Raw genomic sequence first — 15,012 nt, 5'->3', positions numbered from 1 at the left:
GTGGTCTATGGAGTACTACTTACATGCCTAGCTAGCCGAGCGGTGCACATCGAAACGGCCAACTGATTGGAAACGGATTCCTTCATAAACGCCCTACGACGATTCATAGCAAGAAGAGGGCCAGTATGCGAGATCAGATCAGACCAAGGCACCAACATCGTGGGAGCAGAAAGAGAACTAAGGAAAGCTCTAGACGAGCTGGACCATGGTGCAATCCAAAAGAGCCTTTGCAGAGATTCAAGTGGACAAGTCAGATCCGTCAGAGTTACCACGGCAACAACAACCCTAGATCGTCCAATCGACAAACTCGTCCTGATACTGGAGAATGAAGAGTGGGGAAATCCAAGCCAGAGGAGCCATTAAGAGAAGAAAACTGTTATGAGCTTTAACGTTAAAGAACTGAGATCTTAAGAGCTTTAGTAAACTCTTAGAGGAGCCAGATGTTACCGCTGTATGGCTGTATTTGTTTCTTTAGTTTGTTTTCTCGTTTGTACGCGCATTTTTTTCTCGCATTATCGCATTCTTTGTGTTTTTTTTTTCACCTTTACGTAATCAATATTCTGTTAGGTGTTTTGGCATAATTTCGTCTCGTTAAGGCCTTTTTGCATGCGTTTTTTAGGGAACTTGTGCTTTTGCCATCGCTACGTTTCATTTGTCCAGTTCGCTTACCGTCTTCTCCGTTTTTGAATTTCGTGTTCCTAGCCGTCCAAGTCATACAACGTTTCTACTGCACGCTTCGCATCGCTTTCGCTAATATCGTACATTTCGTGAAATCGATTAAACGGCATGTAGCGTATTGGACGTTTGACTACAATATCGTTGTAATTTAGGTTTCCTGTGTTTTATTGTATTTTAGTTATATCAACTAAGTTGAAATCGCAAATCGTCCACCGTAGTGTTAAAAAGGTGACGTTTCGAGCGTTAGCCCTTCGTCAGAGCAAATAATAATAATAATAATAATAATAATAATAATAGGTCTTTATTGTTTTTAAGCAAAAATACATGCTAAAACAAGAAAATTTCCAAAACAATAATTACAAGGCTATCAACATTACATAATATAAGACATTACATTAGATAGCTACTCTATATTTAAAAAGAGCCTATTAAAAAAAACTATTTTAAAATGCTGGGTGTTAACCCTAGGGAGTTGACTACTAGGAACTCGGAGGCGCACTGAGCTTTCTTTCGTTTTAGGGACAGAACGGTACAGAGGGTGACCAGGCATACTGGAGATCTTCTTGAATAGTGAGCGATCAACCTCTTCTAATACTCTATATATATCAATTTGGTACGAAATGTTTTTGCGTTTAAAGCAGCGCTGTAGAAAATTCTGGACCGTTGTTAATTCAGGTATTGAGGAGGCTTATATGGGTAAACCTTACTTTAGTTTAGGTAAAACAATTGATCTAAAAACGTAATCTACATCTGGTTGTTGATATCCCTCTTTGCGCAAACTCCTTATCACATAAAGACACTTATTGGCCTCTTGCAGCTTACCCTTGATATGCTTATTAAACCTGTGATTACTCTGTAAAGTAACCCCTAACACTTTTAGACAAGAAACTTGCGTTATATTGCTCACAGGGTCTATATCACGGGCAACCTTCTTGCAAAGTATTAGTTCATTACATTTTTTGGGATTACATGCCATGGCGTTATCTTGGGTCCAACTAAGAAACTGATTGACAACCTCTTGAGAAAGATCTATTTCATTTTTACATACTTTGACTAGTAAGGTAGTGTCGTCAGCATATTTAACTATGCTTGTAAGGTCACTATCTCTAATGGCTAAATCGTTGATAAACAAATTGAAAAGATGAGGCCCACTGACACTACCCTGGGTCGTTCCTTCGTTCACATTATGCCATTTGTAGATAAAACCCTTAAATATTAGTCTTTGTTTCCTATCCTTTAGAAAACTTAAGTACCAGTTGACAAGATAAGGATTGAGATGAAGAGCCTTTAGCTTTTCCCCTACTAACGAGTGTTTTACATTATCGAAGGCTTTCGAAAAATCCATCGCAAAAAGCCTAACATGATTACAATCCTTATCATCAAATGCCACTAAGTAATTATGCTGTATTTGAATCAAGGCGTCTGTACAGCTGCAGCCCTCCCTATAGGCATATTGTGTGACCGTCAGATTTTTCCCCAAAACGTTCTTACTGTAATGATGGTATACAGTTCTTTCAAAACAGCGTGCTATAACTGGAGTCACATTAATTCCCAGAAAATCCGAATATTGAACAAGAGTGTCTACCTTTGGGAGGGGTTTGATGTTAGCTTCTTTCCAAGCTGTCGGCCAAGCGTAAGAGGACAGAGACTTGTTCCACAAAGCAGTCACCATAGGAGCGAGACTTGTGCAATTGTCCCTCCAAACCCAAAACGGTAACCCATCAGGGCCAGTAGCGGTTTTTTTAATCTTTGATAATGCCATCATCACATCAAATTCGTGGAGCTTTGTGGGTGGGTGTGTCTCGGGGTTTACCCTTAGAGGTACTGGTTTGACATAGTTCTCATCGTTACACAAGTCCCCAAAATAATCACTAAGACCAGCAAGAAATTCCTTTTCTAAATATAGCTGAGGTTTCTCTTTCCTTAGGGTGATTTTGTCCACTCTCCTCCACCAGTGCAAAGTCCCCTGTGCTCCATTCCTGCCCCAGTTTTTTCTATTTTCACCAATCAACTTGTAGACCTTTGATGACAAGTCATCCACTTTGTGAACGTGGTGCTTATCAGCAGCTCTTTTCTTTTTCCTTAGAAGATATTTAATTAGTGGAGTAATCCAGTAGGGGTCACGTGAAGACATCACAACTCTCCTCCGCAGGGAAACACTTATCCATAAGATTGTGCAGTTCCCTGTTTAATATGCTAGTTGCCACTTCAACATCTGGAGCATTGATCACAGGTGTCCAATCAAAAAATTCTAACTCTGAGGTAAATTTAATCTTGTGATCCTTTCTAAAATCCCTAAAACAGCATTTAGATCGAATTGATTTAATTTTATTCCCAGGAAGAAGTATCACGCCCCAGTGGTCAGTTTTTATCAGCGCTTGAAAGCGTTAAGGGTCGTTGAACAGCTCAGGATGGTTTGTGAGGCAGTTATCCAAGATGGAAGACCCTCTGGTAGCGAAATTCACCATAGACACTAGTTCAGATGAAGTGGAAAGACAGTCCAGATCTAGCCGGTTCAGATCATCTCCACAGGGTACTACCCCATTTGGATGCATGTCTAAGAATGAATCACAACGATCGATGATGGTACCAATAAGATCGCCTTCATCATACTGAAAACTTGGGGGATGATATAATCCAGTGATCAGCATATGATGTCCTGACGGAAGTAGTAATTCCACACTCAGCATCTCGAAGGAGCGGTCACGGTTAACATTCAAAACCTTTAAGTTTTCCCGCACATCTACTGCAACTCCAATGGAGGAATTGTGGGCCGTGTGTGGGTTTATATGCAGAAAGTGGAGCTACGCTAATGGTGGGCCTGGTAAAGAGAAAAACACGAATAAATTAGTCTGAAAAGTGTTCGTTGATATCTATGGGATTAAGAGTGCCGATTTAGAAAATAAACTTTCGTTCAAGAGTTTTGTGGCTTTCAGAGCTGCCTAAATATAAGAGAAAACCGCAGATTGCCAGATGCTGCTTAGAATGACTAGGTAGATTAAAGTGTCTAGCGACTGGTTTTGATGCGTCCTTTTCATTCCTTTCTACGTCCCGAAGGTGTTCTCGGAATCGGTCTCCTAGTCGTCATCCTGTTTCGCCGATGTGTATCTTTTTGCAATAGATGACGTTGGTGGAGGTGCACGTGAAGTGATCAGTGATCGTAAGGGATCGTTTGGGTCCCGATATTTTCTCAGCGTTGTTTCATTCACAAAATCAGTCGCTAGACACTTAGTACACAGGTAAAGGCAAAGGATCCGATCTTACCGACGCGTCGGTCGACACACTACCGACGTACCACCGACACACTACCAACGCGTCGGCCGACACACTACCGACGCGTTGGTAAGATAGACCAACGCGTCGGCCAACGCGTCGGCCAACGCGTCGGCCGAAAGTACCAACGCGTTGGTATGATCGACCGCATAAGAAAAGGAACTTTAAATCACCACAATTTGAGAAAGAAACACTACCTAAGCGTTGAAAGCAAGACCAGTGTGTCGGCCAACGCGTCGGCCGACACACTACCGAGGCGTTGATAAGAAAAAGGAATTCTAAATCACCGCCATTTTGAGAACGAAATACTAGTACTTTGGTCTTCTCGGATATCAAGGGAGTTAGCATGTTAGCCGTTGTTTATTGGCAAGATTAGGAAGCGAAAAGTCTTTATTGATCATTGACTTTTTGAATATGTGGGGGCTCCTAAAGGAGCCAATTTTAATTGCAGTTTTACTGCACTGGAAACTGTTCGGCGATGTCTTCAAGCAGTCGAATGCTCGGTCTCTTCCGAAGTTCCTGAACCAGGTGAGCTCATCTAAGTAGCTCGGTAGGTACTCGTCAACTGGCATCAGCAAAGAGGGAGAAAACTGGATGGAGAGCCGTAGAAAAGCCAGAAACTGAGCCAAACTATAGAGCCATAGGTAGGCAGCTCATACAAATAAAAATCAGCAACTTGGTAAAGGCTACAAAACAACCAAGGCCCAGTACGATGAATTGAGAGATCTGCCAAGACAAGGACTAGCTACTAAATCAGGCCCAGCTAGACGCCGACGAGATGGCAGATCTGGTTCGACAGAGTGAGGAGCGTGTCGCCGCCCACAAAGAGGAGATCAAGGAGAAAGGTAAGTGGTTTAAGGCCCTAGAAGAGCAGCTCCGAGCAATGCCAAATTCTGATGTACCATCATCTGCAAATCAGGAGGCTTCTGCGAAGGCAGGCCGAAACGACCTGGCCGAAATTCATCGACGCCACGCAGCTGTGCTTTCCACCCTCCAGGAGAAGAAGTGCAGCCTAAACCATGCTTACAGACTAGCAGGAACACCACGTAGCATCATTAAGGACTTCCTGGGTATAGCGAAGCTGAGAATCATGAATGAGGTGAGATTTCAAAGCACCTTGCTTAATGGAGAGGCTAGGGGACCCCAAACTAGCCGTAAAAACCATCGAACAGGATTGTCGGAAGCAGCTGGATGGACTCTTTCCGATCGTTAAAAGACTTCGCCTCACGAAGAAGCTGTTGCCGCTGGCATTGGACGATGCCTTCTATTCGTAGAGGCTTCCTCATCGAAAAAAAAAAACGACTCCTTTAGGAGCCACGAATTTGAAAAAGTCTATGGCCAACGTAATAAATTTGCAGTATTTTAGGTGATGAAAATGTGGAAACTAGACGATGCGAATCGCTTTTGAATATTAAAGAGTCCTTACGGAAAATATACAAAAATGTTCATCTAATGTTTAGTTAGGATAAGTAACTAAGTGGGGACTGGGTTCCAATAACACGACAAACAAGATGGCGGCTAAAAGGAAATTATTCATTTTCACATCGCGAGTGAAAGTTTTCCAAAGAAGACGTTACAGATAAGTGTGGAAATTAAAGGAAGGTTTAGCATTGCTTAACGTAAATAAGGCCCAAAGAAAGTCACCGACTCACCACCGACGCACCACCGACGCACCACCGACACACCACCGACGCATCTTGTGCGTTGGAGGGATAAACGGTCACGGGCGACGCGTTGGTCGACATGTCGGTAGGATCGGATTCTTTACCTTTACCTTTTAAACTACCTAATCATTCTAAGCAGCATATGGCAATCTGCGGCCTTTCCTTACATTTAGGTAGCTCAGAAAGCCGCAAAACTCTTGAACAAAAGTTCACCTTTCAAATCGGCGCTCTTAACCCCGTAGGTATCAACGAACGCTTTTCATTCTACTTATTTATTCACAAATGACAAACATCACAATCTTTGAAACTAAGAGAGGTCATTCGAATTTACACCTCACTTAAATCAGCAAACATTGCATTAAGACCGAGTGCGTGTACACCCGGCCCATGGCAAAATACAGTGAAGTTCCGCTCATTGCAGTAATTAAATCATTGTCATGCCTCCAACATTAGTATTCAAAATTAAGCCGTGAAGGTGGCATGGCTTTCGAGTTGATTCCATATTGTTTAGTTAGATTATTAGGTCTACGAGGACCACAAGTTCGAAATTATAAAAAAAGAAGCAGTAGATATGGGCAAAAATACAGAAGTAAAACCGTCTGATATCTCAGTGTTGAAATTAATCGAAAAACGACCATTTTAGACTTTTTTGTTCGTAACATTTTGACCGAAGAAAACTACATCGGCGGCTGGAAGTAAAAGTTAAGTTGTCAGTCACGAGAGTGAAGAGGTTTCGTTTCGTTTCATTCTGAGGTTTGCCCAAAAACTTTTCAGCACACCCTAACTAAGTAATGCGCCTTTCCACTACATAAACTCGTAAAACGGGTTACGAGCCCTTGAGTCACTAGAATTACAACATCACACCCCCCCCCCCTTGTTCAAGATGCGCTTGCTCATTGAAATGAAGCATACCTCTTCCGAGATCATATTTTAAACACGGACTGCTCCGAGCTAAACCAAATCAATAAGGAGTGAGTTAGAAGTCGCACAACTGAACATTAATAATCCCATGCAAAAAACACGCTGCGACGTATGCTGAACCGGCGTTTAAAAATGAGAATCAATAACTTCTTTATTGCATCAACTGTCAAGCCACCATGAATCAGTCTTGTTTTCTCTGACAAAATGAATTAGATTAAAAGAATCTCACGGAGCTATAAGCGATCTCATTTCACGAAGGAAATAACACATCGTGAAAACATACCAATGAAGTGAGGAACTGAAAGTTTTAAATATTTCGTGAACAAAACGAAATCTCTTTACTCTCGTGACTGACAACTTAACTTTTACTTCCAGCCGCCGATTTAGTTTTCTTCGGTCAAAATATTACGAACAAAAATGTCTAAAATAAGTTCAAAGTTATTATTCGCTCTGACGAAGGGGTAACGCTCGAAACGTCAGCTTAGGAATTCTTTATGGTGGCTAATTTACATTATCAACTCAATTGATAAAACCAAATTATCTCATTATACTTCCCACAAACGCAGCGCTATAGTTTGAGTTCTTCAAAAACGTACCGCCCTTTAGCATGATTAAAGCTGTGTCAGTTATTATAAGCGAGGCCCTATGTTTATCTTCGACAAGTAAGGAGCGAATGGAGATAAAGCCAACTAGATTGCTTACGAACCCTAATGACTCCGACCGACATAACCTTTTTCTTTTCTCTTGGAATAGAGACGTTACTCTTTATTATGTCCATTCAACCCAGGAAAAGAATCAAGTTCCCACCAAGATCTCTTCGTGTTTTCCAAAGGAAATTTCCAAAGTCGTTTTGAAAGTGACCTAATACAATATGTTTCTCTTCAAACATTTTGGTGTTATTTATCAGAGCGACTGGCGCCACGTCAGTTTGTTCAAAGTGACAGCCGGTGTACGAGTATTCTGAATTAATTTTGCATTGGCATGATCAAATGAAGCAACAGTACGAAGTAAATATTTAGTTTGTGACTTTCAACGTACATGTTATGCTATCCAACTGATGAGACGGTTGGTGTTTCGGATTACAATTTGACTGCAGGTGACATACTGATGAGGACTTAGAAAGACTCAGAAGTTGAACTTTAACTTCCAAAAGCCAGCAAGCTAATTTCTAGTCACAGTATATCAGAAAATAAATGCGGAAGAAAGAACTTACAATAGATAGATAGATAGACGTTATGGTAGACGTTTATTAAAAAGAATACCGTAATAGCAGCTGGAAGCTGAATTGCAAAGGTATACAAATTATGTAATAGAACTATACAATAAAATCAAACCTGAAAGGGAACTAATTTACATATACAATTGTAATAAATGTTAGTTAAAATGTCTTGCGCTTGCTGGAATGAAAGTATCTCTGAAACGATTTGTTTTAAAGGAAACTCTAAATGGTCTGCGTCGTCGTAACTCCATAAGTTGATCTCGGTTATCCAATCTCGGATCTCGGTTATCAATAATAACATCAAAATCAATTAGCTTTATGTCGCGTCATTTCTCTGTAAGCTTTGATGACAATTTAGAGACTTCCCTTTCCAACGGGAAAATTCGAGTTGGTTACCTCTTATGCATGTACAGAAACCGATGTCAATAAGAGTTATCAACTCATCCATAAGTTCTATTTTCCTCTTTGTCTTCTAAAGGAACCATTCAATCAGAGAAAAGAACACAGTGTTGAACTGACTACTCATTCTCTAAAGGCAAGGTATTATCAGCAATTCGTGAAGTTCTCTTGATCAATAACTTTACGGAGTGGAACAACGAGTTGGGACAAAAGAAATCGATCCCTCAGGTGTTCAATTGAAAAGCGTGCTGTAAATATAGATTACCTTATAAGTAACATGCTCTAGATTTTCTTTGCTGCGATCGATTGCAATAGATTCCGTCTTTATCTAATTATTTTTTATTTAATTTTCTTTAGATCAAAACCAAATGACGACCATATTTTTCAAATTCGTTGTGGTTATCTTTATAGCCACCCTGTTTATCGACGAGGCTTCAGCGAATACTTGTCCTCGTTGGGTGAAGCTTAACAAGACTCCGGTCTGTTTCGGGGCTCGAAGTAACCAGTACGGTCGTTTTACCTACCCTCAAAACATCTTCGTGAGCTCGTTCATGCTCGTCCACCGCTCTGGAACAGTGACGTGTGATAAAAAAAATTACAGCTACTGGGGATGTCATCCTAATAACGCAGGTCTTGTTGTTGTCTTAACGGATCATCAAAACAAGGTACTGGCCCCAGCTGCATCAAAAGTAAACAAGTATGGATGGTACAATCTGGCAGGTTACACCTCCTCGTCCTCTGCTCTTGTGTTCTGTGCTCCCAAGAAGCCCCACTGTATCTTCGCCAATACCGAGCTCCGCCTGTGGTACGGAGAAGATTTACGTGGCATCGCAGAGGGTGATAACGGCGGCCGAACATGCGCAGATGTGTATGGTCTGTTGGCCTAAACTGTTCCTAACAAGAAACCTCGAACATTAGACTGAATAGATCAGCTGTTGTTAAAAATTAATTTTTTTCTTTGTACTAAGCAATCGGAAAAAAAATCATTCGAGGTGAGGTGATTGGTATTTGTTTATGACCAAAGCCTATTCATTGAAAAAAAAATAAAAGCCTGTAAACTCAGAGGTTGAGTGCTTCTTGTTCAACACAGTTTCATTTAAAACCTACAGCGAAAGTCCAAAACAGTTAAACTCTTCCATTATATGGCCATTCATTAATGTGATCGAAAAAAAATATTTAGAAGCATAAATTTAGTCTGCAAAACTGACAAAATTATGCCACATTCGCTTAACAAGACCGAAATATCTACGAAACAAAGGCGACCCCAAATATCGGTATCCTCATTCAAGTCGGATTTTCGAGCGGTGAAATGGTAGAAGAAAATAATCAGAAGGAAAGTTTTCACAAAATTCAGTCTGACTACAAATTTACAGAGGGTAGGCAAACGAGCCGTACTGATCGTCTCGAGCCCCGAAGCAGACTGGACTCTCGTTTAGCTTCACCCAGAGAGGAAATGAACTCGCTAAACCTTCGCTGATGAACGCTGTGGCCGGCATGCTGATTAGAGTGAGCTTGAAAAGCATGATGATTTGTTTGAACTGAAGTAGAGAAAAAAAAAAAACAACATTTGCAACACAGGCACTTCTTGAACATATTTTGTTAACACTTTCACTCCCAAGATCTCATTAGCAATTCTCCTTACTGTCTGCCATACAATTCTTATGATGTTAGTTTAGAGAATTTGGTATCGCATCAACTGATAATCCCCTGATTTTCTCTTTTCCTTATTCCCATTACTTGTCTGCTTGATATTGTATTGATATTGTAAGGAGAAATTCTGTCTTGGTCACTCATGGGAGTTAAGCTTTAAAAGCAGGGGCTTCAATTAAAGCTTGAGTAGGCTCTCGCGTTTGAGTTTTGCATCACGGTCCCTTTCTGGACCCAGCTGGGTATTACACCAGCCTCTTTGTCAAAAGTTATAGCGGTAAAACCCCTGGTCAGAAGGGAAGAAGCATGAACTCTCAAAATCAGTGGAATGCTTAATTTACCTTTTGGAATGGGCGCTGACTGGAACAGAACAAACGAGGCTTTTAGGTTTCCGTGCTTGGACTTTCATCGGCTGCTAACGATCAGGAATGGAAAGCTAGACAGTGAAGTGATGACTGTCATGTGTTCTATTCATATGAAAAAAACATTGTGATGGTGTGTAACAGCTGTATTTTTGCAGCGACTCCACTTTTCAACCGAATGAACGCGGGGCCGTTTGATGCCCGGGGGGTACTTAGATCAATTTCCGCTGGACGCGTGCCTCTAGCCCCGTAGAAGCCCTACCCTTTATATTCTGTTGTGTGGCCAATTATAGACCTCGATCATCCAGTGTAACTTTTAAAAATACGGTTAACACGGATCTTCCCATTTTTAAAACTCGACTAACTAGAATGTTCTCACCCCTCAATATCCCGAAAATGTGCACCCCATTCTAGAAACTCCCTTGAAACTGCAACCCCAGTAAAGCCAATCCAGCTGTGAAAATGCGACCCCACCCAGCGGCACATCCCCATTAGGATCATGGTCCATTACCCCCGGGTTCGCTGGTATATTTTTCTAATTGATATTGATCTTTCGCCTTCGTTAGAGCGTGATAAGAATTTAATTTTTGTCTCATTTTTTTTCGGATATCACAGGATAGTTTGTTGAATCTGCGCTTCTGCTGTAGTTTTTATTGAAAACAGCCTTAAATTCACTCAATTTGAAAGCACTTTGACAATGTCCTAGAGTAAATATTGAATTAGGAAGAGTTTCAATTTCAACATCAGAATGGATCTATTCGAATTATCTTAGGAATAGTCAACTCGATCATGACTTCGAGGAAATAGAGCAAGAAAGATGGTAAATTTTGAGCTTTGTAGTGAGCAAGGGAAAGCAGGTTCTCTTTTCTACGCTCGTGACAAGACGATAAAACTTCCTCTTTATGTTTAGAGTTGACTTGTTTTTGGAAAGGAACCCTCTTATACTGTCAAAGACATGGATACATTTGGCACAAACTTATTCAGCTGTGACAGTCTAAAATAGCCAAGTCGACAATTCTAATTGCTATTGATTTCAACCCATTTGAATGTTTATTTACTGCTTGGGGTGATCATTCGATTGTGTATCTTGCTAATTGTTGTCGATCTCACATCTTCGATTAAAAGGTTACCTCATGCAGTCATATGTTTTCGGGGTTTGCATAAATCTTTGCTGACAGCAGTGTTTACTTTCTTCTTATGAAGCGAATCCTATGTAGCTTTTGTTCAGAGGAAGAAAAGATCAAGGGAAACTTTAAGTGTATTAATGATGCTGTTGTAGAATTCACCCTGTTTGACGACAGAAGCTTTCTTCATGTCTTCTGTTCATGTTTTAATTTTTTTAAATTTTTGATATGCAAAGAAAAGTAATAGCATATTTTTCAAGAACAGGAAACAAGAATCTGATTCACATCGAATAAACTCTTAGTTACGTCTCAAAGGTGTTGCTTTACAAACTGACTGGAACACAGCATTTTTCCCAGGACCCTCTCTCTTCCTCTCTCGAGGGAAGAAAAGAGAGGACCCTGGAAACAAAGTTGACCGGTTTGACGTATTCAGACTTGTAACCCTCCTACTGTGAAGACTTCGTCATGTTCTGTCTCATGAGCAAATCTGTGTACTTTGCTACACGTTACTAGCATGATATTCTGTTCCTTGTTTTCTTTGTTAACTTCAGTTATTATATTCGTGTCAACATTTTTCTGTTTCTTTTTTTTTTTTTTACTTTAACAAATATCCCCGCTGGAGAATTGATATGGAATGGAAACTGAATCACGTCAGATTATTATTTGCTACAAATGTTTCTCAATTTTCTCTTCTAAACAAATGTGGCCAGATTTGGTCGGTTTTTTTTTTTTTTTTTTTTATTTCGCCAACAGGTATAGAACATTTGACTTGTTCAAAGTCACTTTGTTACGAAATTGGAACGTGGAAGATCTTAGTCGACTAAATAAGAATCATCAATAGTGAGAGATCTTGCGTAAAATAGAGGACATGATCATCGATTTAGTAAGCTCCTGATTTACGATTAGGAGGAAAATAAAACAGGAAAATAAAACAGATAGATAATTTAAGAATTTGAGACCTGTGTCGGCAAGAGAATACTTTATTAAAGGCTCAACTGAGCCCGCGAAAACATATAACTACATATCAGAAATGTACAAAGTCGATCTTATTAAGTTTTCATTGTCTTATAACTCGTTAATTCAGTAAGTTACTGCAATAGAGTTTAATAAACTGTTATCATTATTATCAAGTTTCCTAGCAACAGAGAAAAGATGTATCACATTCAATTATCACATGTCAGGCTTCTGCTCTGTTTTTATAAATTTCATAGTTATAAAAACTTTCGTCTCTCCTTTTTTCGTGGTAAGCCCCTCGAAGCCGAACACTGATGAATGAAAAATAATGTGGTTTTATCAACTAAGTTGAATATGTGAATTGGCCACTGTAAAGGGTTTGTACCTACGAGGTACCTTCGCTCGTCTTCAGACAAGTGGCGTCTTATTATCAAACCCTATAACTTAAAGACATGATTTAAGGACTTTCTCAGTTATTGCTCCTATACTTTGGAACGATTTACCTATTGACATTAGATCAATCGACTATGTAAACAGATTCAAATCTAGATTGAAGACCTTTCTTTTTAAGCAAGTTTATGAACTATCCTAGGTTCTCCATTTTGTAATTTTGTTATTATGTAAACATATATAGGTATACGATTTTAGTCCTTTTTAAAGCATTGTAAAGCGCTTAGCACTGAAAAGGATAGGCGCAATATGAATATTTTATTATTATTATTATTATTATTATTATTATTTGTACTGAGCTGACGTTTATAGCGTTAGCCCTTCGTCAGAGCGACTCACGAAGGGCAAACGCCATAAACTTCAGCTTACAAACTCTTTACGGTGGCTAATTTACATTATTGACATTATTACATTATTTACATTATTACATTATTAAGTAGATAAAACCAAATAATCTTGTTATACCTCCCTACCGACGTAGCAGCACAGTTTCTTTAGAAACTTATCTCCATTATCCATGAATTAGAAATACCTTTCTATTCTATTTGCCTCCACGACATCAGTTCTTTGAACGAATTCGTTCAGTTTCTATAGCATGTGTGTTGTCCTAAGACTTAGAGTTTCTCAGACTTTTTTTAATGTTTTTTCTCCTCCTGAAAATTTTTAAATAGAATTCGAAAAAGATCGGAAAAAGATCGAGGAGATACAATTACGAGTACGCTGTCTTGGCACTCCCATATACACACCATCACCGCCAAAGCCAACACGCTCCTGGGGATTATAAAGCAAACATGTCCCTTATTAACTGACGTGTCTACCCGGCGCACGCTATACAGTATCGCTAGTCAAGGCACAACTCTGCTACGCTACTTAAGTCTAGTCGCCTGCTCAGATTTTCCTGAAGGCATGAGTCGAGCGAGTGCAGCGGCGTGCTACCAGATGGATCTTACAAACCTGGATTGGCGAGATGTCCTACAGAGATAGACTTCAGATACAATGAAATATATGAAGTTCATATATTTTGAACTGCGGTATTAGATACGTATGATACACGATCCTCGCAGTAGATAGCGCTATTTAAGCAATAGTGAAAATCAGACCTGTAAAAAACTCAGGCCTGTACGGGACTCGAACCACTGACCTCTGCGATACTAGTGCAGCGCTCTACCAATTGAGCTAACAAGCCAACTGGGAGCAGGCCGTTAAGTTGATTCGTAATAAACCCGTGAAAGGGATAAATCAGATACAATGAAATATATGAAGTTCATATATTTTGAACTGCGGTATTAGATACGTATGATACACGATCCTCACAGTAGATAGCGCTACTTGAGAAATAGCGAAAATCAGACCTGAAAAAAATCAGGCCTGTACGGGACTCGAACCACTGACCTCTGCGACACTAGTGCAGCGCTCTACTAATTGAGCTAACGAGCTAACTGGGAGCAGGCCGTTAAGTTTATTCGTAATAAACCCGTGAAAGGGATAAATCAGATACAATGAAATATATGAAGTTCATATATTTTGAACTGCGCTATTAGATACGTAGGATCGTGCATCATAAATTAGACCTCGTGAAAACATATTAATTAACTGAAAGTAAGGAACCGAAAATTTTAAATATTCCGTGAACAAAACATGTAAACATAGAAATAAGGTCAAACGGTTATTTTTCGCTCTGACGAAGAGCTAACGCTCGAAATGTCAGCTTAGGAACTCTTTATGGTGGCTAAGTTACATTACCAACTCAGTTGATGAAACCAAACTATCTTGTTAGAGTTCCCCACCGACGCAGTGCTACAGTTTCAGTTCTTTAGAAACGTACCCCTTTTTATTATGGTTAAAGCTCTGGTAGTTAATATAAGCGAGCCTCAAGGTTTATCTTCGACAAGTAAGGAGCGAGTTGCGACAAAGCCAACTGGATTGGATTCGAACCCCAATGACACGACTAATTTTTTTTTCCTCTGGGAATAGAGACATTTCTCTTTATTGTGTTCGTCCGATCCAAAAAAGAAACAGGTTCCCATTGAGATCTCTTCGTGTTTTTCAAAGAAAATTTCGAAAGGTGTTTTGAAAGTGACCTAATACAACATGTTTTTCTCCAAACATGTTGGTGTTGTTTCATCAAAGCGACTGGCGGCTGTTTAACTAAGCGACAGCCGGCGTTCGAGTAGCCTCCTTCGCAGCCGCTCGGGCCGGAGTCACGGGACGGGGAGCGTTGCGTGACTCCGGCCCGAGCGGCTGCGAAGGAGACTAGCGTACGAGTATTCTGAATTCATTTTGCTTTGGCATGATCAAATAAAGCAAACAACATGAAGTAA

General features: G+C 40.0%; 1 protein-coding gene across 2 annotated transcripts; it reads left to right on the top strand.

The window, feature by feature from the left end:
- The first annotated feature begins 8,176 nt into the window (after positions 1-8,176).
- Positions 8,177-9,210, top strand: LOC148722270 (uncharacterized). 2 transcript variants are annotated; one of them, XM_088736886.1, is made up of 2 exons: positions 8,177-8,295; positions 8,512-9,210. In XM_088736886.1, the coding sequence occupies exon 2, from the start codon at positions 8,523-8,525 to the stop codon at positions 9,039-9,041; it is 519 nt and encodes a 172-aa protein (XP_088593012.1). In that variant the 5' UTR covers positions 8,177-8,295; positions 8,512-8,522; the 3' UTR covers positions 9,042-9,210. The 2 variants fall into 2 exon arrangements, with proteins under 2 accessions (XP_088593012.1, XP_088593011.1); XM_088736885.1 differs by having other exon boundaries at positions 8,217-8,382.
- Positions 9,211-15,012: the final 5,802 nt, after the last annotated feature.

This window comes from Stylophora pistillata, chromosome 10, assembly GCF_964205215.1.
Source record: "Stylophora pistillata chromosome 10, jaStyPist1.2, whole genome shotgun sequence".
Taxonomy (NCBI): Eukaryota; Metazoa; Cnidaria; class Anthozoa; order Scleractinia; family Pocilloporidae; genus Stylophora; species Stylophora pistillata.
Note: the sequence above shows the minus strand (reverse complement) of the source record. Positions and strands in the feature narration are given on the sequence as shown.

Bases quoted from the DNA above. Each gene is read 5' to 3' on its own strand.
- LOC148722270 (XM_088736886.1), top strand. From the start codon at position 8,523: ATGACGACCATATTTTTCAAATTCGTTGTGGTTATCTTTATAGCCACC.